General features: G+C 32.4%; 1 protein-coding gene across 31 annotated transcripts in view; it reads right to left on the bottom strand.

Annotated features, from left to right (window-relative positions):
- LOC129792558 (potassium channel subfamily T member 2) overlaps positions 1-26407 on the bottom strand; it is a 65897-nt gene that overhangs the window by 5297 nt on the left and 34193 nt on the right. For 5 of the 31 annotated variants that reach the window (XM_055831699.1, XM_055831692.1, XM_055831701.1 and 2 more), the window contains 19 exons: positions 20924-21003; positions 20200-20299; positions 19464-19662; positions 17887-17961; positions 16930-17013; positions 16740-16834; positions 16445-16628; positions 15784-16391; positions 14547-14893; positions 10173-10382; positions 9853-10000; positions 7643-7789; positions 6411-6516; positions 6122-6337; positions 4894-5057; positions 4589-4766; positions 3285-3470; positions 2977-3186; positions 794-937 (listed from right to left, as the gene is read on the bottom strand). In XM_055831699.1, coding sequence (XP_055687674.1) covers positions 794-937; positions 2977-3186; positions 3285-3470; positions 4589-4766; positions 4894-5057; positions 6122-6337; positions 6411-6516; positions 7643-7789; positions 9853-10000; positions 10173-10382; positions 14547-14893; positions 15784-16391; positions 16445-16628; positions 16740-16834; positions 16930-17013; positions 17887-17961; positions 19464-19662; positions 20200-20299; positions 20924-21003 — 3481 coding nt within the window. Of the gene's footprint in view, positions 1-793; positions 1009-2976; positions 3187-3284; positions 3471-4588; positions 4767-4893; positions 5058-6121; positions 6338-6410; positions 6517-7642; positions 7790-9852; positions 10001-10172; positions 10383-14546; positions 14894-15783; positions 16392-16444; positions 16629-16739; positions 16835-16929; positions 17014-17886; positions 17962-19463; positions 19663-20199; positions 20300-20923; positions 21004-22665; positions 22906-26407 lie in introns of those variants that run through there. The other 26 variants (XM_055831706.1, XM_055831712.1, XM_055831708.1 and 23 more) reach the window with 17 other exon arrangements.

Here is a 26407-nt window from a genome sequence, read left to right as displayed (position 1 = left end):
CGTATAAAATTATTTAGGTACGAAATTTAGTCTAAGGACCAGGTAGTTTTAAAGATTAATGTCCTCGTTTCTAACAAGTTCGTAAAATTTAAACACTTTCGTGGAAATAAAATGCTTTTTCGAGCTTTTTTTATGCACTTGTTGTAAACAATGGAGTTTTAACCAAACAACTTCGGTTAAATGAAGAGTTTCAGACGTTTTTGAGCAATATCTCAAGAATATCAGTTTATGGGTTCTATTCAGCGACTAAGAAATCTTTGAAATTTCAAGAATTTATACTCAAATTTCAAGGATTTCTTCGTCGCAGAATACGATTCAATAATTGAATTTTCTAGACAATTTTAATTTAAACTTTGCGAAATTTTCAAAAAAGATCTTTAGCATATTCGATAAAAAAAACCCTTTATTAACAAAATAATAACAAAATAATTTTGGGTCACCTTCCCCTATGTTTTATGTAAAATTAAAACTCGAGAAACTCGTTAAGTAATATAAACTTAAAAATATCTTGAAAATATGAATATATCTATTACAAAAAAATTGTTAATTTTCTTTCTTGTTTAGTTTATTTAATTTAACTTTAAATAGCCAAAGGTTTATAAAGAGCGTTTATCGTTAAAGAAAATGAATCATTTAGTTAAAAAATTCGCAAAGTAAATTAAAGAAAAAAAAAATTCTCAACAGTCACCTCTAGCATTAATGAAATTCTTAATGTCCATCATTATTGAGTCAAAATTTATGTGAATTTGGGGAATTTGGAAAATTCTGGGAGTGACTGTGAGGATGTACTTACAGCAGAGCCACGCCGGTCTGAGCAGCCACCAAGGCATGAGGTGGATTTATGGAGGGGAGGTGGGCGATAGGTTACCCCGCGGAGTCCAGCTTCGGCGGTGCCCTTTGTTGTTGAGGAGCCCGGTGTTGCAGATTCCTCATCATACTAATTTTGGGCATGCGGCAAGCGTTTAAGATTGTAAGTAGTTTGATCTTTGTAATAAATCTTTTATAATTCTCCATGTGCATTATAAAAGAATTAGAAAGCCAATTAGTTAAAGAAAAGGAAATCTCTGTCTTTGGCTCTTTATCATCATCGCTTTGTTAAAGGAGATATTTGAGACAAAAGCAGAGATAACATACTGGGAATATTATGCAAAAAGCGAGCAATTTGGAAGAGAAAAATCTGTAATTAATTAATCATTTTATTGGAATCGTGATAAACTTATAAACTCTCATAGCGATATTAATGTGTGACTTTCTAGACGTTATACATATATACAAAGTTCTCTGCAACACACAGCTGTATAAATTGAATTAATTTAGAAATTCTGTCTCTCCGCAGGGTTTGGTAGTTTTGTAAGTAGACGAACAAAGTGCAATTTACAAAGTTTTCTCTCCAATTGCAAGAATATTTATTGTAGAAAATGTTTTAATTAGATTCATGCTCCTTTGGACATTTTATCATTAATACTGAAAAGTTGACAATATTTATATGATAGAAATTGTCTGGGAATGCGCCTCAAATTTGATACATAGAAAGTGATAATGTTTTGGACTGTGGAAACACATTGAAAATATTTTTTTTTTAATAAAAAGAAAGGAAATGAGAGAGAAGATGATATGATACGTTAGAAAAAGAAAGAATATACGAAATATACGATTTTTTTAAAAACTTTTTAAAGCTAGATTAAAAATAACTTTTATATAGCATTTTGACATTCCTTCATAAAGCTTGTTTCATGCAAAAGCTATAAAGCAAAAACTAAAATTTGAAGAAGCATTTAAAAGAGTTTTAAAGCTCTCAAGTTAAAAGAAAAAAAATTAAACATTTCAAGAATTTCTACGGCTGTTAGAAGACAGGAATAAATATACAAGAAAAAATTAACTTCTAGAGAAAGACAAAAAAGGCCTTCTAATTTGGATAGGAGAAGAGTCTCGTAGAAGAAAAAGTTCACTCACTGCGTGCGTGTGCGATCTTTTGGGTCCAAAAATCTTCGCTTAAAATTGTTTCTCTTTTTTTTTACTCAAATGTTCCAAAAGTTTCAAAATGTCTTATAGAGTTCATTAAAAGGAAAAATGTCTTTATTGTACAAAGTGCGTTAAAGAAAAAAAGAGGAAAGAAAATCAGCTGTTTTAATTAAATTCGAAAGAAAACGGAAGAATAAGAGAGGATAATGTAAAAAGAACTCTAAAAAGTAATTTGAGGTTTATTTTAAAAGCTCTAGAGGAGAGAGTATTAGAGAATAAAGTATAATATGAGATAAAACTGACAAAACTTTATGCATTTCTACTATATATTATGAAAATTTTTAAATATATAGGTAATGAAGAATTTTATCTCAATCATATCAGCAAAATCATTTTCATTATATAAGAATTTTAGGAATTACTTTTTATTTATTATGTTACTTTTTAACTTTGATGGTTTCGAATATGGTTTTTAATGTACATGATTTTATACATTTTTTTTGTTTATTTAATAAATATTTATAATGTTTTTTCTTTTGTAATTAAACTAATGAAAAACTCAGAATAAAGTGAAATGAATGAATGAATGATTTTTAAAGAAAAATCCATAGCAAAACTATAAAATATTTTCATAAGGCATTGTCTAGTTAAAAAGTTAATTCGTTAACTTAACATGAAACTTAATTTCTATTTTTTACCAGCATATTATATAGTTTCGCTATGTTCTATGATTTTATTCCATGATTTTTACGGGTTCAAAGTATGTTTTTTTGTTTAAAAAAAAAATATGAATATGTATGACAAAATGAATAATAAAATTTCATAGATTTATGATAAATATTTTCTGAAAGTGTAGTAAAATTGTAAATTTAACTTGAGGGGTTTTTTTTGGCTTTGATGTGAATGAAAAGAAAATTTTTTTGAGTTGTTGGATCAAAAAAAAGGGGGTTAGGGGTTGTTGTGTTTAACGTGTTAAAAGTGTTGGTTTTTTCTCGGAAAAGAATATGGACTCACCGACGGTCGCATTCGCACGCAATTTTTCATTCCAAACGATCCAAATGGTCTCCATTTATCTGCAACTGGCGAGCTACTCACATGAGATTCCGATATCGATGTATCTTGCGTTCTGTAAATCCCAATTGGAATTTCGCATGTTGTAGAACAGAGCTTTTGATACAACCGACCATACGTTCGGATCCACATTTCTTCTTTTGTGATTTTTATCTGCAAATAGATATATGATGCGCAAATGGGGGAATTTTAGTTTTAAGAACTAACAGCAATGTTATATGTATGTAATGTGTAGGTGGTAAGTAACATACCGAAGTAAGAAATCCACTTCCAGGAGCTTGATCAATTCCAAGGAGGAGTCGTACGAAGGTTATCACATAGTCTTTTACAAAGGCCTGATAGAGGAGTGTATCCAACATTGAAGCACTAAAAACAGCTCCAGCGGCAAAAGGGAGACGAAACATGTACGAGATGTGCGAGCCACGCTCCTTCTCCCTCTGCAAATCACCCCCGCAGGAAAGAAAAATGATTCAAAATAGAAGATTAGTATCGCCATGCCCTCTAATACTGAGTGAAAAAAAAACTTTTCCATTCACACCACAAGATAGACACTACAAAGTGCTCCATAAAATGGCAAGAAAATCCTCGTACTAAAATTCAATTGAGATGTGAATAAGGCAAAGAAAAAGTTGGGGTAACTTTCAAAGTTTAACTCCCGCAGTAAGAGTTTCGCAGAGAGCGTGAGGGGTCAATGAATTATTCAAGAGGAAAACAATAATGTAATGGCACAGGCAAAAAGAAGGGAGGTGAATATCAAAATGTTACGTGTTCAAATTCAGCTGAAAAGTGCCTCTCCATTGTGACTTTCAAATAGGGGGTAATACGATACATCAATTATATAAGAGATTAAAGTTAAACTATTGCATACGCCTAATGATAGAGCTTGTCCCCAAGTTTAATAAATAATTGCTCAACATTACAGAATGTTATTAAAGTTTCAAAACGTGACACTGTGTGGAGTTTTTGTTAGACTGAATTGAATATATTAAAGGAGTTTTTTTTATTTTCATAGAATCAAGAATAATTTCTTGAAAATTATGAAAAAAAATGTATTTATTAAATTTATTTTTCAAATTTACCATTTTTGCTAAATCCATCAATTTCCCAATCAATTAAAAAGGTTAATTCATTGTACGAATTAAATTTCAGATATTTGGGATAAAGGACGAAAAATCAATTTTATGGAATGTGAGGATTCTCTTGCATTAAAATAAAATAAAAATAAAATAGGTGTTTTAAAAACATCCCAAAGGAGGGACAGCACACTCAAACACAATAGAGACATGAGAGTGAGTAAAACTTTCGCAAATTATCTTGACAATAATGTAAACTAAACAGGTGATAGAGTTGATTTTACTATTTTAAGCTACATCATTTTTATTTTTTTTTCTTTAAAAAAAACTAAAATAAAAAAAAATCAAAATCAAAAGAAACATTACAGAGGAGAGATTTACAAAAAAAGCGCGCCATAGACCAAATAATCAAAAGGCTAATGGAAGCTAATGAGAAGAATGTCTAAAAATTGATAAAATGGTTTCTCTAATGTTATTAGCACCGTGACGTCAGTGTTAAGGGCGGAGGAGGAGGTAGCGTCCACATGAATGTGCCCATGGAATTGTACCTTTTCCATTTTACTCAGATGTAGGGCATATTTGTCGTGCGCTCTGAACTGCATGAAGCGCATATTGGAGCTTTGAGACAGCTCTGTGATGCTTCGGATGCTGGGAAAGAATCTGCAAGTGCAAATGAATGGGGGAGAAACCACAGATTATTAATTTTCGAGATATTTTTGTTTTTTTAACGTTAAATTAATGTGTGGTGGGTTAATATTGTTAATTTTAATACTAAAGTGTCCTTTACTTGAACATTGTTTGCACAGCTACGATTGTGTTGCAGTCGGCCAGAGTATCCTCTTCAGCGGAATTGGAGAGCTCTTTATTGACGACCACCACATTTTCCGCCAAATTTATTCCGGCCCTCAATAAATCATCGAGGCAATCAATTGATCCCAGCATCCAGTACACCTATATTTGACATAGAAATTTGCATAATAAAACCAAAACCGTCGAGTGCAATTAAACAAAACATTTCGTGGTATTTTAGCTAAAAGTGTTAACGTAGAAAAGCTCTGAGTGTACAGACATAAGCTTTTAAAATATAATTTATAAATAGATCAATTAGATAATAAAATCCACGAAAATTATTAGTTTAAATTTGGGAAATAAAAAATGAAGAAGAAAATTCTTTTTTCTATTCTAGTCTGAACTTTGCATTCTTAAAAGCTTTCTTGAGAATTGTGGCACAATTCTTACACTTTCTTTTATCTAAGGGGGGTCTCTTGGGAAATCTGTTAGAATTTACACAATTTTAATGTTGAAATTTTTTAGGGTTTTTCTTAAACTTGGATATCCGATGATGGTTACATTTGTAGCCTAGTTATTGAAGTGTAAGAAAATCACTTTTCGCCATTTTAGGTGCGACGCCATCTTGTGATTTTCCGACTTTTCCGCAGAACTGCCCTAAAACACAAAGGTAGGTTTTTCTCAGGATCTACTGGACGGATTTTGATGGGGTAAAAAGCAAATGAAAGAGGACATACCCGTGCAGATTTTGATGTACCAGAATTTTGAATTTCCATTCTGGGGCTGAGAAAAGTGGAAAAACGTCAAAAATATCTGAACAAAAGTCACATTTTTTCACTTTTCTCAGCCCCAGGATGGAAATTCAAAATTCTGGTACATCAAAATATGCATTGGTATTTCCTCTTTCATTTGCTTTTGACCCCATCAAAATCCATCCAGTAGATCCTGAGAAAAACCTACCTTTGTGTTTTGAGGAAAATCTCAAGATGGCGTCGCATCTAAGATGGCGGAAAGTGATTTTCTTACTCTTTAATGCTAAGTCTTTAAATGTCACCAACACTTGAAAACCGAGTTTAAGAAAAACCCCAAGAAAAATTAAAATATTTAATTTCACCAGCTCTCAAAAGAGACCCCCCTTAATAAAACTTTCATCAATACCACCCTTGAATTCTATTTTTTGCACTTTAATTAAACTTTTTCTATGTGAAACTATTATTTTCACTTACCAATGGAAAGTACGATATTGCATCGAGAAATGCTACATCGGGCCTCCTCTCAAGGAGTAAGATGATGGGATTTAGAGATGTCTTCGATCGAAAATGAGCCCTCAGTGGTATGATAAAGTTATAAATGCCATTTGAGGCATAATCTGCCGCCAAAATGATTGTCTTATTTTGCCATTGATATTCTTTTGCATTACGATAGCTACAATGTTCACAAACCTAAAGAAACAAAGGATATAAATTATATATATTTTTTATTATAAATATTTCCTAGTTGATTATTAAGCATTACTTGAGCCAACTGAAGACAACAAAGGGGTTTCTTTTCCTTGAGCAGATAACATAATGTTGGACTAACTCCAATGAAAGGTGATACGGGTGGAAATCCCTTGACGATCCTGCATTAACAATGAAAAAAATTCATAATGCTTACGTCTTAGGGCATCATTAGCATTTTAGTGCTTGAGATTGCTTTTCCGTAAAGCATTTTTTTTTGCTCATTAAATCGTACTCATTTATTCTCAATCATTTTCTCAACGAATAAATAAAATAAAATAACTCTTGAACAACAATTTGAAAAAAAAAATGTAATGTGGGAGAAAACACAACCCAACCATCATCTCCCCCAAGAAGATAAATGCATTCAACATTTCATATTAACAAGCTAAGACATTAGGAAAAGCGTGACAAATTGGGATGCATATAAGGGAAGCTTTTGAAGCTGTAACAGGGTTTTAAATGCAAATAACACGAAGTTAATACAAAGAACACAGCAGACTAACTTCACGTGCATCTTAAGCAATTTGTGCCATTTTAGGGGGAATTCTTAAGTAACAATAGGGAATTAATTGCATTTGACTGGCATATCCAATGTATATAGACTGGCTAACACACATATTCCATGGGATTATAGTAAGAGAAAGGAAATTTAAGGGGAGAAAACTTAAACACTCTCCATCTTGGGATTGTGCGACATTTGAAGTGCATTCTCGTGAGATTTTGTTGATGCAATAAAATGAAGCTTTCGCATAAAAATGGAACCACACACGAAAGTAGTATAAAATGCTACCCAGTTTGATAAAAAGGTCATAAGGATTTTTATGGCTTCTGTAAGTAATCGTATCTCTTGGCGAGACATAATAGTTCATCGGGTGGAAAACTTAAATTTATGGAACTTTCATAGTCTAGTCAATTTATCAAAGCTGTGTTATGTATATACTTTTAAAGCATTTTCCGGGGGTATTTTTTTATATAGATTTTATTTCTAGGGTGTGTTAAACATTTCCAAAGCAAAGTCTTTGTCCATTTGTAACAATTTGAAATCAAAAGCTTCAGGAATTTAAGGGGAGGAAAATCTCAGGAGATTGCTTTCAAAGTCATATATAGGTGAGAGTGTGAAGAGATAAATTGATCTCACGCCAATTTCGAGGATTACAGTCGCTAAAAAGTGACCAGGAAGCCAGAGATAGAGACACCAAAAGTGATTGCCTCTGCTCAACAGAAATTGGTGTGCACTACACTTACCGGGAATAGTCGACATGCCATGCAGGAGATGTATGAATCGATTCATTGCTATCGGTTGTTGAACTACTATTATGGTTCGATTCATCAGGCGAGCTCAAAACGAGTGACAAAGATTGTAACTGGGACAGAAGATCGTCACTTCCGTAGCTAGAATTTAAGGGCGGGAGAGAGACACAGATTCACACGAAAACATTCACATGAAAATATCCTTCATGATATTAAACCTCAAAAATTCTAACTATTTTTGTTGTTGTTATCATGTGATTCTTTAGCGAGGGAAAAGGGTTTTATGCACAATGTCAAAAAATATGAAAACAAGAAAAAATGTGGCATGAGTGTGGATTAAACATAACACACCAAAATGATTTCTATTGCAATGCCTTTGCCAGAGACAGATTATACTGACATCCTTTCTTGCTAAATTACGATTGGAATATTGTATTTCTTGGGAGGGAATAAAGTCTGCAGTAACGTGTGTAATCTCTCAAAATTTTTATGTAAAAATTAATTTTTTTTAATGTTAAATTCTCTCTCAAAATACGGGTCCAATAAAATTCATTGCGTTAATCTACTTTTGATATGTTAAAAAATGTTAAAAAGTGTGGTGGGCTTTTAAAATTAATTAACTATTATTTAATAAATTGAATGATGTGTAATTAATTTACTAAAATATTCATTTATGCCATTTTTCCAATAAACAATAATTAATACATAAATCACCGAGTCCCTTGTCAGCGGTTATCGAATTAAAATTCATCAAACAATTTTTTTCAATGACCAAAATTTTTATGTTCCTTGGAACCGTCCATTGAACTTTATTCAAATATAATATATAATATTGTAAAAAAATGTTATGTAGTACTTTATGAAGCATAAATATTTACGGATTCATAATTTAAAGTCAAATCAGCTTAAACCTTTGTCGTACATTGATATCCTTGTTATCCTTTTCGCAATAATTATACAGGTATGATTTATGTAAAGAATAATGTTGAGGCAGAAAATTTAACTCAAACATTATTTTTTTAAGAGTCTTAAAAGTTAATTTGTCAAAAGGAGGTAATTTTTCTTTCTTAAAGTAATATTCATTGGAGGACACAACTCTAATGCTCACTCCAGAGTAAACATTCTTCTTTGGTAAAGCAAATACTCCCCTCCGTTATCCCATAATTAAACTTATTTATTCACCTTTTATGCAAATTAGAGAAAATACTCTGCCTTTCATGGGGCAATGCCGTTGACGTGCTCTTTGACTCGTCAGAAGCTCTTGTAATGAATCAACATGATTTTTGAATAAACACCCAATTACTGATTTTGGCTCCACTTTTCATATATAATTTAATTCAATTAATACCTCGGAATTTGTCATGAATTTATTTTACTCTCTACAAAAGAAAAAGGATTTTTGGTTTTTTTTAAAGGCTATACGAGTGTGCAGATAAAAGAAACTATATCACTGTGAGGAAAGCTAGACACACAATCTTAACGCGGGGAAGAAGTTTAAATGAGAGAGAAAACCAATTGGGGGGTTGGGGGTATGTTTTAAACTAGGTACCTATATATGAGAGGGTAGGAGTATTTACAGAAAAAATAAAGTTTCCTTTTTTGGTGCAAAAATCACAAGCACTTGAAATGAATTCGTGTGTGTGAGAAAGTGATGAATAAAAAATGATACAGGTGCTTCACAGCTCTTCGTGGAAATTCAGGTCAGACAAAGTTTTCGTGGGAGTGGAAATGAAAGTCTCTGATGGAATTTTCGTTACACATACAGCTAAGGGGGAGGGTCAAGAGGAGCGTGGTGGTGAAACTTGCAAAAAGGAGGAGAAAAAGAAAACATTATCATGTTTGGAGGAAAGTTGAGCAAATTGTGATAGAAAATTAGGAAAAGAAAAACAATCGAATAGAACAATATTTGGTAAAAGAGAAAATTGATAAGGAAATTATCTAAATAGTGTGTTTAAGAAGAAAGAGAGAAAATGAGGCGACGCTCTCCTAAAGAAGGGGAGTGTGAAAATTGAGAAAAGAAAATCAAAGAAATAAAACAAATAAAATGTACAAAAGGAGAGATAAAACATTGCATCAAAAGTCACTTTTCACTCTATATTTGGACAAGAGACAGAAATGATAATTGATGTTGAAAAGACATACGAGAGAGATAATGGAAAAGTGGATAAAATGGGTAAGGAGTATGAGAGAAAAGAGCAACTCACGCTATCTTCTCGGATGGCGATCTCCAGGGAACATCGTCGTCCAGTTCGTCTTCACTTTCCGCTTCATCTCCGTCTTCATTGCCGCTTATGCTGAAGGAAGAGGACGTGAACATGTCAGGCACAGGAAGAATTGATGGTCGTCGACTCCCTAGAAAGACACACCCATTGATATTTATAATAACGTCCAACGGCAAAAATGAAGTGGTACAGATTGGTTTAGTTTCTCTATTTCAAAAGCTCCTTTACTCTAGCAGCAATTTATTCTAATTCCTATGAATCACACCATTCTGCATTCAGCTATTAAGGTACATAGTACAAACCTCTTCGTTGATTTAGCACATCTGGACTCAATAAATTGGGATTGCTGTGCTGTGGCAATTCTAGGTGATTCCCAGTTGTCGTGGTAACTGCCGAAGATTGTCCCAGCATTGTCGTGGTAGCTGATGATGGGGTTGCTGCTTCCTTGAGATTAATTTTAGATTCTGATATTGAGATTGCTGAATGCGGATTATTATCCGTACTGGCAATAGCTGCATTTGCCACGAAAATTATTCCCAAGAAGATTGAAAGAAAAATTTAAGAAAAAAAATTATTAGAATCAGAATTAATCAAAATTAAATATTTTTTATAATAATGTAAAAGGTAAAGAGGATAAGAAAATTTTTGAGGTAAAAATTGAATGCTTTTCTGTTTGTTTATTTAATTTTTTGAGAAGCCCTAGTGTTATGAACTTAACTTTTATGATATAAAAAATAGGTCAAAATACTCAAATTGCTCAATATATTAAAAATTAAATGCTAATTGTAAGGATAAAAATTATTTTTCCAGAAACAAATTTTTTTTTCAAAATTAAATCAAAACTTGTTCATTAGAGTTTTGGAAAGTTTCCATAATTATTGAACCATCCCTTAGCATAAGAGTTTATGTTAAAACAAGTTAAGTTCATAACACTTAGGCTTGATTGATTTTTTTTAAATTTCAAAACATCACACTGAAGAATGCCAATTAACCAAACAAACAAATTTAAGTGTTTTTACAATAGGGTAAATTTTTTCGATGTATGCCGATAGAGAGATAGAGAAAAAGAGAAAACATTTAAATTTATGCCATTATTTATGCAAAAGCCAAGAAGTGTTTGTTTCAAAGGAAATTTTGAAATTCAATAGTAAAAATATGAGGTAAAATTATTTACTACAAAAAAGAGGTTCTGCAGATTTTTCTTAAATCTATTAAGATAGCTATCTATAGCTAAGAATTGCTGAAGTAATATTGCTAAAATAAGGTTGTAAACTAAAGAGCTTTTGAATACAAGTTTAATGACAAGTCACGTATTTTTTTCTTACAAATGAGATTTTTTAAATTATTTTAGAGTTCATTTAAATGCTGAATTCAAAATTTATCTGAATTTGTTAATAAAATGTCAACAATATTGTAAAATAGAATTTGCACTAAATTCTGCAACGCAGAGGAATGAGGAAAATCTTTTCTCATGTTTTCACTAAAGAAATACAATGTATTCAATTTGTTCTTCTCAAAGACTCTTTGAAATTGTTAAATATGTTTTAAACTCAGCGGTGAAAGGTATATTGCGATGTTTGCTTGTGGTTAACCAAAGAAAACATTTTCTTAAAGTAAGTCAAGTAAGTACATAAGAAGTTTAGACAAGTGCACATATATCCAGTTTTTATGACTCTTAGAAAACGCAGAAAGCTTTCAACTTGTACACATAAGTAGTACACATGAGTTACAAAACACTTTAAAATAGATGCCGGAATGGTTGGGGCGAATAAATGAAACTGTATCCCCAATGGAAATTGAAATATTTTACTATTATAAAAAAAACATTTTATTCGATTGATTCGATCACAAAAGTTTTATAAATTTTGTATCAATTGAAATTTCAGCACAATGTTTCTGTTGAAAATTTAATAAAATGGGTAATCAATCTCATTTTTCTACGTAATCTATATATATTTTTAGAAATAACGTCATATGATAAAAGAAGGAAAAACAATTTAATTTGACATTAATTTATAAAAAAAATGTGGATAAGTGAATAAAGGGAGCTAACAGTGTGCCACGCGATAATAAATTGAACGATTTTTCCTGGAACATGAATATGGGATGAATGGAGTGAGAAATTATATTGAAAGCTCTCTCTTGAAATTGAATTGAATTTTTCAGCAAAATAAAAAAAAAATCTAAAATAATAGCAGCTGAAAAGCATGTGAATAAGGCAAATTGTCATTTCCACCTCATTGTTTTCTATTAATGACTTTTTCCATCATTTATTGCATTTTAATTCACCGTTAAAAACTATTCTATTATATTACTACAATCACGTGGTGGCACTTTGAGGGATATTTAATATTAAAGAGGTGTTAATTGCTTTTAATGTGTTCAGTGTTTTCACTATGTAGCACTTTATTGTTGTCAAAGCTTTTCTCTGTAATGCGATTCAATTTCCTTTGTTGTTTTAGTTCAAAAGCTTTCGCGGTGCTCATGCTACAGGGGTAATAGGAGGAACCTTTTGTATTGTACGTATAGGGGGTTGTGTCCATCAATCTCTTTTGGTTGTGAATCTGGATTGGAAATATACTGTGTGATCAGGAACAATTTTGATTTGTAATGTTTCAAGGAAGGGTACACCATACATACCCTACATATAATGGGGTGTGTAAATAGGATAAGAAAAGTGTGTTTAGAGAAGTAAAACCACATGCATATATGGGGAAGGTTTTTAGCATTCTTAATTGAAAGCTCGAAAAAGCAGAGACATTCGCTGTGACATTATACTGGAACCATATCTACATTTCAGTGTGCACTCAGCCATAAATTTTCCCGACATTTACTACTTTTCCACCCTCCTCCCATTCCTGTTTTTCTCAGGAAAAGTACATCAAGTTATGCAGCGTTATTCAAATGAAGTAAATTGAGAATGGAGTACAAAAAATATCTTCTCAATTTAATGTCAACCCATTGTCATTCAATTTTATGGAGTTCTTTGCATTTTCATTTTGAATGTGAAACAAACCTAAATGACTTTCACAACCATTTCATTTTTTTTATTTCTTTCGCAATAAGAACATTTTTTTATTTGATTCAGAATATCGCGAAAAAGCCTTATGTATATAATGTATATAATACTAAATAAATATACATAGAAAATCCAGCTTTTAATAACATTATATTAATTGTAAAGCGCCAGAAGAGGCACTTTAATATAAATTCTTCCCCTGTGCGTACACACAAAATTGTCATTTTAATCAAAGATAAGAGACAACAAAGCAGCAATATCAAAGAATAATTATTGTTCAGATCAAAGCAAAAAAGAGACCTCAGATGGGGCACAAAAGAAATGAATCTTTTAAGGACATCTGAGTACATCATTTTAATATGGTTGCAAAAGTATCTTCTGATGAGGGGGGAATTTTAATTTATTTTGTATGCTAAACGAGTGATTTAGTGGGTTTATTTTTCTGGAGCTAAAATAATTATTTCTCTCTCAAATTTCCTGATATAATTCTTTCTCTTGAAATTGAGAAAGATTAATAAAATGTAAAATAAATTGAAATTCTTCGGTAAGTTACTCCTAATGAGAAGCACACAATTTTTATCAATATTTTTTTTTGCTTTACCAGATCATGGTTAAAAACGTTGTAGCTACATAATTAAGAGGAAAATGCATGAAAAATGCTGAGAATATTGTAACTTAACTGCTTTATGGCGAAAGGTAAAAGAAAATTAATCAACTTCTAAGGGGAAGGGGCATTAATTATCTAAGGGTTTATTCACAATCAAATGTGAAAATTTGATTGAGGATGTAAAAAAACAGCAGAACCGGGTGAGAAATAAAATAAACATTATATAGTATTTGTCAAGACAATGCATCGCATGGTGGATCTTTTGCATGCAATCGGGTGGCACACTCACGCACGGCCAGTGCTGAGGCATCAATGTCCAGTTTTTTCACCGGGGAACCAGCACCGGAGTCTAAACTTAAACTTGGACTGTGGGGCACACGGACACAAACAGACGGCACTGGGGCCATTTGTGGGTTCACAGAAGTATTATTGTTGATAGATGTTACTGTATGTTGAATTTGTGAAAATTACCAAAGAAAATTCAATTAATAATATTTTTTGTGTGTGTTAAATTAGCATTTTACTAAAAGGGTTATCACAATAAATACACAAAAAATACAATTAAACCTTTTGAGGGATAAATAAAAACAAATTTACTCGATTTATTTTCTTTTAATAAAATCCCAATTATTGGAAAATTAAACTTTAGGGCAACGTTAATTAGCAAAGAAATAATATTGTTTAACCCATTCCTGCTGATAAGCTAATACAATGAGGAAGTTCGAGGCAAAATTAAAACACTGACAAATTAATCACACAAAAAATTAACACATAATTTTGGATTTTGTGTGTAAGATTGAGAAATGCCATGATTTTATGGAATATTTGTCTATTGACAGGAACATTGAAAGAGATTGTGAATATATAGATATTTGTTACGGCAATAGAAGCGGTTAGAAGAGACATAAAGAGAGTATATAGACTCTAAAATTATTTTCCATACTAGCTTTGTTCCCTATAAACTTTTACGTATATATTATGTATTACAGCATAAATATTGCAAGGAAGTGTGGTATACATATAAAGATATATAGCAAATTGGTTACTCACCCTCTTTCGCAGGTTCTAAGCCACTGTTCTGATTTTGATTGACAACAAAGGCAGAATTTTCCTCCTTGGTGATACTCATGTAGTAGCAGGTGTCATCCTTCTTCATGATGTGGCGTGGCCCAGGGTTAAGGAGGATGGTGTCTTCGTAGAATTCCGGCAATTCCGCCGGTCGGACACCCACCAGTGCCACACCGTACTTCCTGTGCGAGTGAAAACTCGCATAGGTGAAACTCTTGCCCTCGTACTCACCAAAAAATCTACTATCACCCAACACAATATGATAGATCTCATTGCCCGAGCACTTGCCATACAGTCGGTGCCACTCCTCGGGACTCTGCTGACCCTCCCTGAAAAGGTAGACACACGCACCACCCCATTAGACTATCTCATTATCTCATCGGCGAACAATTCGCCCAGACATCCCCAATCATTTGCACGCTTTTCACCAACCACTTGTGCACAACATTTTCCACTTTTCGTCTGCGAAAAGCGAGAGAAAAAAAAGTCACCTGAAACTTTGTGACATTTTCCATTCATCGTAATCCCTCTTCAAACATTGAACCTCGTTATAATGCAAAAATCAACATATCAAGTAGTTGCTGCAACTAACACTATTTCACACGACAAGTTGAATTTACAAAAGGAAACTCTTTTTTTTCCACAAACTGCAGCATGAAAATAATTTCCGCATCATCCGATAAGGTTGTCATAAATGATAACACTTCTATTGCATTGAATAAACATTTTACATTTTTGTAGTCAATAAATATCTTCTCATAAACATTCTAAAATTGTGAAAATATCCTCATAAAAGAAATTGGCATTTGAAAAATTTTAATGGCAAATTCAAATAAAATATTTAACCAATATTATCAACAAAAAGGATGAAGATGAATTTTATTATATACACGATTTCAATTTTAATTCAATCATAATTGATTTAATTCTTTGTTTAATTAATTCTGCAAAGTAATTTTTTATCCGTCTTCATGTGGAATTTTATTCATTCAAGGTGCGATTTACTTAACTAAAATTTATATTTATGTTTAGTTATATTGTTCTATTTTAGTAATTTTCACAAAACATATTATGTACGTAAGGAAAACCTCTTAAATTTTCCGAAGAAAAACAAAGAATTTAATAACAAACACCAGGCGTCTCCATCCGAATCATAAATCAAAGCACAATGTAATTTAGAAAGAAATGTGCGGAAAGTGAGAAAATAAAAGTAACTTACTGTCCGCGGGAGGTGTGCAGCAGAAGCGTGACGAGGGTGCTGGCTCCAGGGCAGGTGCAATTGTTGGCGAGTAAAGCGTATTTGAATTCATCCTCACAAACCACGTGTTCTGCAAATTTCACGTGTAATTTGTGTTCAGGTCGAAAGATTTGAACATATTGCGGTACACTCGGAGCGAAGTCCTTCACAGCCCACGACCGTAGGATGGTATGTTCATCGGCAGCTGTTTTGTCAGCGTAATTTCGTGCCGCAAGAATGAAGCACGCCTCAGCTTCATTCATACGTGCTCGTGCCAGATCGCCATCCTTGAGGCACGATCCCTGAATATAGATCACTCGTTGCGCCCAAATTGGCACCTGTAGGATCATTCGCATTGTGGTATCTAGCTCCATGGGACTAAGTAGGACCACGTAGTAGTCCTGCAGAAGTGGATGGGCATAGAATTCGTTGAGAAAATCCATGATGGTGTCGGCATGGAGGGTGGTAGAACACACAACAACATGCTTCTCACTCTGTGCTCTATGTGATGAGTAGCTACCACCCAGCTTTTGGCGTTCCATCCACGTGAATGCCAGTTGCTCGAACTTGAGAGTACGTAATTGAGAGAGCTGCATTAGAACGCTTTGAACTGGCAACTCAGAGATAGTATATCACGAATTACCTGAGTCGGTAGTACGATAAGTGCTACGCATATCATTATCACCATGTAAAGCTGTGACGGCCAAATGTCGGGCACAAAGTCACCATATCCCACGGTAGAAAATGTTACCACTACGTAGTATGTGCTCTGAAAGAGATTTAAATGCCGATGGCCGGCGCGTTGGAAGTGCTGAATTCCGCAAACACTGTAAGTAAAAGGATAAATTTAATATTGTGTGTTAAGTATTTTTATAATTTTCATGAAATTAAAAAAATATTCTTTATAAAAATTTTATAAAAAGGGATAAAATCCTCACCTGGTGAAGACGAGACACAAAAGTGTCGCACTGAGTATTGTCAATTGTTGCGAGAGTGCCGATTGTGACTTTTGCATAGCTCGATGAAGATCGTTCTGTGAGTAGTAACAATAAGCAATAAAAATAGCATTGAATAAAAGAACTGTGGAAACATACAGTAGTTTCATCATTATACAGCTTTTATACTTACAAACATATTCTCGAGGGATCTCTTCGCCAGCCAACAATTGAGGAATACAGGAATGAAGAGATTTCGCATTGGGGGCCACAAAATCTGTCCCGGCAATTGCATCAGTGTTGCGAGAAAAAAAATGTTGAAAGAAAATGAAGTTTTCGCACTGATTCAACAAACGTACATACACATCAAGTCCTTTGGGAGGAAAATTGTTGGGGATTTCTGCAGGGAGCTGCTTTATATGACTTTTCTTCGTTTTCTCAAATATTTTCGCTTAAGAATTAAAGTGAAAGCTCAAATACTTCTGATGGGTTTACAAACTTAATTTTTCCCAATTAAAGCTGACTCTATACATTCCAGCTACCCGAGTAAATTTTTAAATTAAATTTGCAAAGTTTTAGTAATGTGTGAGAATATAATCAATTATAATTGCTCGAAAAAACTTTTAACCCCTTTAATATTAGTGAAAAGTTTTTAAATGTTTCTATACCTACACATTTATAATGAAATTGTGGCACAAAAAGGTAGATCGACGTGTGTTTAAATAGAACTTCAACGGTCCTTTTTTTTCAAATCAATTTTCGCACCATCAGATTATATACAGAAAAGCTCTATTCACACAAATTCCACCTTTTATGCTTCCCCGCGGCACAATGGTCTATGTAGTTAAATTGGATCTTTGTAAGGTGAAATAAAGCATCACATAAAATTCAGTGATGGCAAAAGTGCGAAGGTGAAATGCTCAAGTAGGGGTCACACTGAGGCCCCTTTAACCTCCTCATTTATTTGCAAAAAGGAAACGACGCACGTGTCATTGGACTGCTTTTGGTGATGACCCAATTTATCACGTGTTGATAGTGCCTACCCCAAAATTAACCCCCACATTTCTACTCACACGAATTACTCAATAAAATATTAAACATTTTCAAGTTCACTCTCTAGAGAGGGTGTAGAAATATATATTACTCTTACCGTGAGTGCAAATGGAATTGTCGTGACCAATTCGAGGATGAAGTGAAACGATAGTATTTGCTGCCATATATTTCCCTGGAAAAAAGAGAAAATAGTTACAAATATAGAGTCCTTTCGCTGCATTCTTTTTGCTCTGTATTTAATTGATGGAATTGTTGAGGCTCATAGACGTCACACAAGAGATTTCCTTTTACCTCGACGGCAATCCTCACAGGAAATTCACAATGTTGATGCTCATTAGCATTTTGTATTTACTTGATAAATGACTCTTATTTATAGCGGAGGAAAAGTTTTGTGTATAGTGACGGACTTTTACCGGAAGGTGAAAATGGTGAGACAGCTACAACTACAATATTACCTATGTCCTAAGATTATCTCCTTAATTGACTTTGAATGTTTTGGTATATACTTGAGGATGTTTTCCTCAGAGAAAATAAGGTAAAATTGTCCCTCGAACTCCTAGAATATCTTGTATAGGGTGAGGCAATTGAAAATGGTTCTTTTATCTTAATTTATTTTTTTTCTGCTGATATTTCGATAATTTTTAGCATCTTCTTCAAGGTATCGAATTATTGTAAGAACAACCATTGCAAACAAATCCTGCAGATCCTGTAGAAGTTAATTTTTTTAACATACATAGCTCTTGTCATTGTCAAGCTTCTCAGCATCTCAAAATATGTTTTAAAGACTGATTTAAAAAAAAATAATTTCATAAAACTCTTATTGCAATGTGGAAAGAAAATGAGTACAGTTTGATTAGCTTACCCTATAAATGACACATAATTGGCTACTTCTGTTCAAGAGTACTTAATATATAAATATACGTACACTACTATCGCACAACAAGTAAAAGTCTTGGTAAAAGTTGTCAATTTTCTCTCGATAGCTGCTCTAATGGCAGTTTAATAAAATTAATATCATCACTTCATGCATCAAGTGAAGCTCCATTGAATCTTAGAAAGTTGATGAGGATACCAAAGAACGAGGACAATTTTTCTATATATTATTATTAGGAAATTCGTAGGTAGGTACTTAACTTTAGTGCATCACGTCGAATTTTGGGTACCATTAACTAACTTTTAATTTCTTTTTTTTATTAATAGAAAAGATTTAAGCTATTTTGGATACTATTGAATAATTCTAGGTATTCAGGAGAGCAATATTATATTTTTTTTAATAGGGAATTTAAAAAATACTCCTCAATTTTCCTGTCAAAATCACAAATGATTCAAAATTTCTACAATTTTTTAAAAATATTTTTTTGTAGATTAAGCAATAAAATATGCTTCTAATCTGTAAAAGATAATCTACATTGACAGACCTTGTTTTTTTTGTATTATCTCCTGAATTTATCAACAAAGTTTAATATTCCTATATATCCCACCTCACTATTCTCTTATTTTGTATCGGTACATCACATTATGAAGTATAAGAATGAAAAAAAAGTGTTGATCGATAAAAATACTATCCACGTAATTATACACACACCCCATTAATTATTAATTACGTGGAGAAAGTTGTGACCTTGATGTAGTTTATCTAATATTCTCACGACTAAATGAATCCACCTGACTTACCTTATAACCCAGATATGTTAGGAGCAAGGCCTCAGTCAGAGACACAATCGCCAAAACAAATTGCACAGCCCACAGTTCAATTGGTCGATTCACCCACAGGATTGCATCCCAATTTATAATGGGGTTCTCCTGGAATTGCTCCTCCGTGAGATCAGCCGACTCAAGAAATTCCGTCTTGTTCTCTACGGGGCAGCCGTGACTAAACAAAAAAAATACAGAGAGTAACATTAGGTAAATTAATCAATAAAATTTTACTATTATGTCAGTTGGAAGCACAATTGATTTTCCCCGATATGCCATCATTATGAATCCCTTACTGTGTTACATTGAATATAGAATGATTGGACGAAAAAGAGTTGACTTCTACCTATTATATAGTGAGTTTTTTTAGATGTAATATAATATTCTGGAATAAGTATCATTGCTGTGTCATTCGACAATTTGAAAGACAAAATAAACTTTTTCAATAAACTTCATAAGACGTTTTAAAAAAATTTTTTTTCACTGAAATTTTAACATTTTTTGCAGAAATTGTAATTTTTTTAAATATAACATTTATAAGCAAAATATTATGTTTCTATTTTGATTGAAAACTTTATTGGTTTTATAAAGGTGAGATATAAACCTTTTTAAAACCGTTAGACTTTTAAAAATCGGTTAACCACAGCCGAAGATAGACTACTTAAAATTAGCCTAAGAATACAAAATTTTTGTTTACTCGGAAACTTTTACTTACCAAGTAGCAAATGTGGGATCCAGGTCGGCGATTACTCGAACTATATACAGCACACAAGTTAATAATTTAAAAAATAAATTTGCGATTCTAATACGTAGACCTGAAATGAAACAATATAAAACAACATTCATTGTAAATCCGCATAGTAATTCCAAGAGTTTATTTTTGCTAAGCAATAGATATGTAATATGTGTTAAACTTTTTACTCAATTCCATGTTTTCCATCCAAATATAGGTATGTTTAATTAATTAATTTGTGTTTTGTAAAGGGTGGGAAATGTGTATAGACCATGTGGACATTGGTAAACTCCAACCGAGGTGAGTTTTGTGATCTTTAGAACAACAAATAAAGCCCAACCCATTGTATAGCATTTTCACACTTTTTTTTGCGAATTTCCCACAATGGTTTTCCAACAATTCGCCAATTCGCATGGGAAATCAAATGGATATTTTTTTTACAGACAATGCGTAGATAATAAATTTTCACGCTATAACGAATTTATCATGAATGAAGTTTACGGGGGGCTTCACTCAATTTTAAGGTAAAAGGATCAGAGAAGAAGCCATTTTATAAATGTACCCTGACTGTGAAAAAAATGTTTTATTTAAAAAAAAATAACATATATTTTTTATGAATTTTTCTTCCCTTCTTTCTTTTAAATCTAATTGTTCTAGTCTATCATTTTGAGGTTTCTTTTTGGTATGCTTTTACTGTTTCACTTACTTGATCTCTGATTCTTAATAAAATAAAGTTGCAGTCTTTCCTTAAATGTATTTTCATTGACGTAGTATTCAACACGAACTCTGTAAAAAAAAGAGATGATAAGTCAAATTAGTCAATTTCCTATGGGAATTTCCCCCCAGACACTCGCATTTCATCCTCAAACTCTTATACTTAAAATGATTATAAAATCTTTCACATGTATACGTTTATGTACATAATTTATAGCAAAATATTTTCCCCATGTATTGACATCTTTCCATAGAAGAGGAAAATACAATTTCCACCAAATTAAACTTCTCTCCATCATCTCCTCTATTAGATTTTCTTGAAAAGCTCCTCTGTCTTTGAACTTTGAAACACCACCACATTCCCATTCCTACTGCATACATGTATATACCTTTTAAGGACTCATCTCATGATTATTTTTGTGTCATCATATAACTATGGGGTGAAACAAGAAATCATTTACACATCGAAATTGCCCATAAAAACACATAAAGCACGAGCTTATCAATTTATTGCTGGAAATATTTCAAATATATAAGTCTTTGGGTTATTTTATTGCCTTTTTGTTTTACCACCCAATATTCCCACAGTGCTATGTAGGATAATCAATTGATTCATGCTTGAAGTAACAGTGTGGAATATTTTGACTGAAAACGCTCTGATGTTCAGTATAGAAGTTCATCATCAGAGCGTAAATAATTTTCCTTGTCATTTCCATAAAAAAAGTTAATCAAATCAGTTAACAACTCCGATTAACACGCAGCATATTCCTGGCTTAATATTGTGGAAGGACAAAAGTGATTGAGATGGAAAAGTCTTGGAAGGTTACTCGCGGTAATTTTGATTGTCGAACACAAGGGAAGTGGAAAGAAAATGTCGATGGGGAACCTCAGATATGCTATATATTTCCCTATATTTATATAGATGTATCTTTTATTGTATTCCCATAAAATTTACAACAATAAAAAATAGAAATCATCCGGAAGACGTTGCTTTAAAATTTAATGTTGTTTTGCTATAAAAATTATGTATAAAATTGATATTCTATCAGCATTTCTATAAAAAATTCTTTGAAAAAAGTTCGACGATTTATGTATTGCTTTAAGATTGAAATAAAATATTTTAGAATTTTCGATATCAACTAATATTTTCTCAATTCTATCTTTCGCAGAAAATTCTTTAAAAATTTCATAAAGATCTATGTAAGAATATTTGAAAGCAAAGCAATATAGTACACTAAAATATCTCCTAAAATACAAATATTTTTCTCAAAAATCATTTTTCAAAATCTATGAACGATATTTCCCATAAACTACGAAAGTTTTATAAATTTTTGAACATTTTTTCTATGGTAAAAAGGATCTGAAAATCTGCTTAAGAAGAAATAAGATTGGAATTAGTGCATTTCAATCACCTTAAATGACAAGAACACCAATAAATGACAAGAACACCAAAAAATATTCTCCATCGACAATATTTTTTTCAATTCTATAAGAACGCACACGTGGACTTACTTTCTGAATACTTTTTAAAGAGTCATCCCCGTACTTTACCAACAATTTTCTTTCGCATTGAAATGGAATAAATAAATTTCCGCCATACCCAAGCTATTTCTTCTACGGAATCGTATAAATTTTGTTTTGCGGATTCTTCAAGAGACACCCAAATCAATTTTAAAACACACGAAGATGTGGAAGAAAAGGTATATAGGAGATTTGTAATACTCTGGGCTTTACCTTGGAATATTTTCATAGGAATCCCACGACGTTAGGCAATTGTAAGAGGAATAGCGGCTTGTTCCCGCCATTTCACACAGAACAGCTACCATCTGAGCTTACCCACACCAACTTTTTTCTCCCAATCCAATGCACTTTAATCCTCATCATTTTACCAACACCTCACCATAATCTTTTAACACCGGCAACTCTACTCAAGATTTCCAACAAAGCGTATCTCTTGGTATCTGATGATTCACTTGTTTCTACGGAAATCGGATTTATTATCTACTTTCCATTTTGTAAGAATATTTTATGTGGAATTTAAAAGAAAATGGAATTTCAGGTAGAAAATGGAATGGAGATGAATGAACTGATATTATCAGAAAGGGCAAAATTATTTCACTTATATTCATTTTCACAAAACTGTCAGAGGAAGATTTTCATAGTTTATATTAAGAATATTACGTATACATTTACATTACAAACTTTTTTCTTTATAAAGGTATCGTTGCATTATATATGTAGCTTTAAAGGTCAAATAAATTAAAATTTTTTAGACCATTAGAAAAAAGTTCTATTCCTAATATTCTTTTTGCATATCATCCATACATATTACATATCCGTATATTTTATGCATAAAACAGAGAAGAAGTAGATGGCAATTAACTTGATCCAAAGTGAAGACTCAAGGCAAATCTTGTATGTGTATTCTGCTTAACTTTGCTTAGCAAATAGGATTTTCCAGGCAAAAGCAAATTCTCGACTTTTCCTGCTTTTCTTTCATATGCTACTTATGTATTTGCACTGATTTATATCTTTGAGATGAACTTAAGCATCTTACTAAGTAAGAGATTTTTCTTTACGCCCGCCATATCGCTAGACATCAAAAGTATTACACAGAAGAAGAAGAAAAAAATTAAGCATTCCACATAGAAAGAACAATTTAATTGTACAAATTAGCAGCATTAATGGTTGACTAGTTTTATCACTCAATTTATCGTATAGCTCTATCAGATTCACGGTCAATTTGGCGACGAGGCGACTCTGAGGAATCTTGTGGCATTTTTTCACAACTCGTCTATTATTTATGACTCACGATTGATGGCAAATGATACGGGGTTTCTGCGTGAGACAATACAACATACTCTGGGAATCATGACACGTCTTGGACGGAAAGATACCACGAATATTTCTTCACAGCCACATCATCTTGCCCTTCTTGAATATTTTTTGCTCCTCGTTTATCTCTTGTCAATGATGAAAAATTGAGGTGATTCTTCTGCGCACGAAAGCCGCAGTTTATCATCTATATGAATACACAAACTTTACGGTGGAGCTTTCAGAATGCAATGGGGTATTTTTGTGCATTCAATGCTGGATTTTTTTTGCAACACATTTGTATACAAATGTCTCCTCTTATCCTACATTATTTGCTTCTTTTTCATTCCCAACATTCTACAAAAAAGCTCAAAAGAAGTATTTCGATTTGGCAAAACTTTTGCTGTGAATATATTTTGCTACATAGACTATATTCTCCACCCCCTTAAACATTAGTTATGAATATCTGATAAGGGGAGGAATACATAGATGGACAATTTTTTTTCTATACATCCCGCTAAATTAATTCCATTCTATTTACAACCAATAAAGTAGATCAAACACAAAACATGGTAATCACATTTATGACTTTCATAGTGAAAGCTCTCCACTTTCCTTCCATATACATAAACCTCTGACATTTCTATAAAGGGGTCGCACAGTATAGATGGGAAAAGGATATAAGTTAGTGATGGGATAGGACGACACACAACGCTTAAGATAGATTTTAATAGATTGCCATATAATAGCACTTTTATCCACGAAATTTTATTGTCATTTCCATTTGAGTAAATATTGCTTTAACACCACAGACCAAATGCAAACAAATGTAAATATATACCAAATAATGATAACTAATTTTTCGTGTCCATTCGTCCGGCAACTAAAAGCACTTTGTCTTTTTTTTCTGAACAGATAACAAGAAAACTAATGCTAGATATATGTATATTTTTTTTGCACAAGACGCCGCGCCAATTCACCGAATAATTGAAAGCATCACAAATGTCTCTTGATGAACTAAACTTGATAAATTGCGAGGAATAGATGGGAACACCGAGAGAAGAGTATTAGAGTACATCTGAATTGTTTGAGAAAGTGTGGAAAATTGGGCACACACTGGCCATCAGTTTACATCGCGGCGTGTGTTTTAACCGCAACACGGCTGAGGAGCAACTGAAATGTTATAAAAACTGTTATATATGTGGAAAACTCAAAAAGGAAATTCCAGCGCAGTGGCGCACTCTCAATACAGCATAAGCTGCAATATATACATCATCTACTCGAGCATAAGCATTAAGGAAAATTGGCGGGAAAACACATGTATACCGGTTTTCCCTTTGCGCACAACATTTTCCCTCGCTTGCATTAAATTACTGCCACTTCATTTGAACAGATGGAAATTAGTTGAAGTGAAAATTCTACATGGAGACAGGTTAATAAAACATTCGTTATGGATTTTTTAGCCGGAAAATTGTGACAATCACGGGACATGTTGAATTTTCCACTTGTATGTTTCATAGTGATCATGAATATTTTCCAGTTTGTTTTTAAATCGTCAGATATGAAATTATTTTCCCACGCCAATTGCCATGTTTATTTACGCATAAAGTTAAAATACTTCCACATTCTCTACTAACAATCAGACTACATTGTTGATTACGAATAAATAGAGAATTCATGCACCTTGGTCATTTAATTGAATTCTCAAACAATATTAAATAACTGGTAAAATGGAAATTATGTTATGTATTTTGGTATATGTAGGAAGTCTTTAAAATTGGGAACAATTTAGAACACTTTAAGTTACCTATTCAAATATTAAAGAGTATTATTGAAACTTAGGAATAACGTTCAGGCATTTTTTTTTTCAGAGAAGTAGTACTGTGAAAATCATATTTTTTTTCACTCATTTTTTGAAAATTAAACTTTTCAAAGCTTTTCCTCGACTTATATAGTCTTCTGGACCCAAACACTTTCTTTTTTTCCAAATTGTTATGAGTTTAATTGTTATTTTACGTTAGAAATGTATGAAAATCGCGAATAATAGGCGAAAGAAGACATTTTACATGAGAAATGTTCTCAAGTTTCTATATGCTTCACGTGGATGCGGAAGGGTTTATATATTATTATGTTAATATGTTTGAATTTATAGCTCTATTTTTGACATAAATTGAGACCTATGAAATTTTCACATCTCTTGACTTATAAAACTGTAATTTTACTAAAGGTGCTCTAATATTGTTGGAAGATGAAACATCTTAGATGTCATTAATCAACTCCTGAGAAGCTTTCCCTACTCTTGTCAATGTCATCAATAATTCAATGGTAAAGGTACGACAAATGAAGGCAGTCAATATAAATTATGAATTAATTAAATATGTACATTCCTGGGAAATATGTATATGTATGTGTTAAGCATGACAATGGCCATCAAAGAGAGAGCAAGTACTTAAGATAGTTCCTACAGCTTTTCCTTAAAATATTTGTGATAATAGTATTGCAAATAGCATGTTCGTACCTTCTTAATTTATTTACCTGCTTCAATTTAATATTTGCTAAAAGCTGATCTAAAGAGAGATATTGTGCATAACTACATTTAAATCGTGTTAATATGATTTATTAATGCTTTTAGTGTTTATTTATTGTATGATTAAAATTTTCT

The sequence above is a fragment of the Lutzomyia longipalpis genome, chromosome 3 (assembly GCF_024334085.1).
Source record: "Lutzomyia longipalpis isolate SR_M1_2022 chromosome 3, ASM2433408v1".
Classification (NCBI taxonomy): Eukaryota; Metazoa; Arthropoda; class Insecta; order Diptera; family Psychodidae; genus Lutzomyia; species Lutzomyia longipalpis.
The sequence above is the reverse complement of the archived record's forward strand: the minus strand, read 5'-3'. Positions and strand labels throughout refer to the sequence as shown.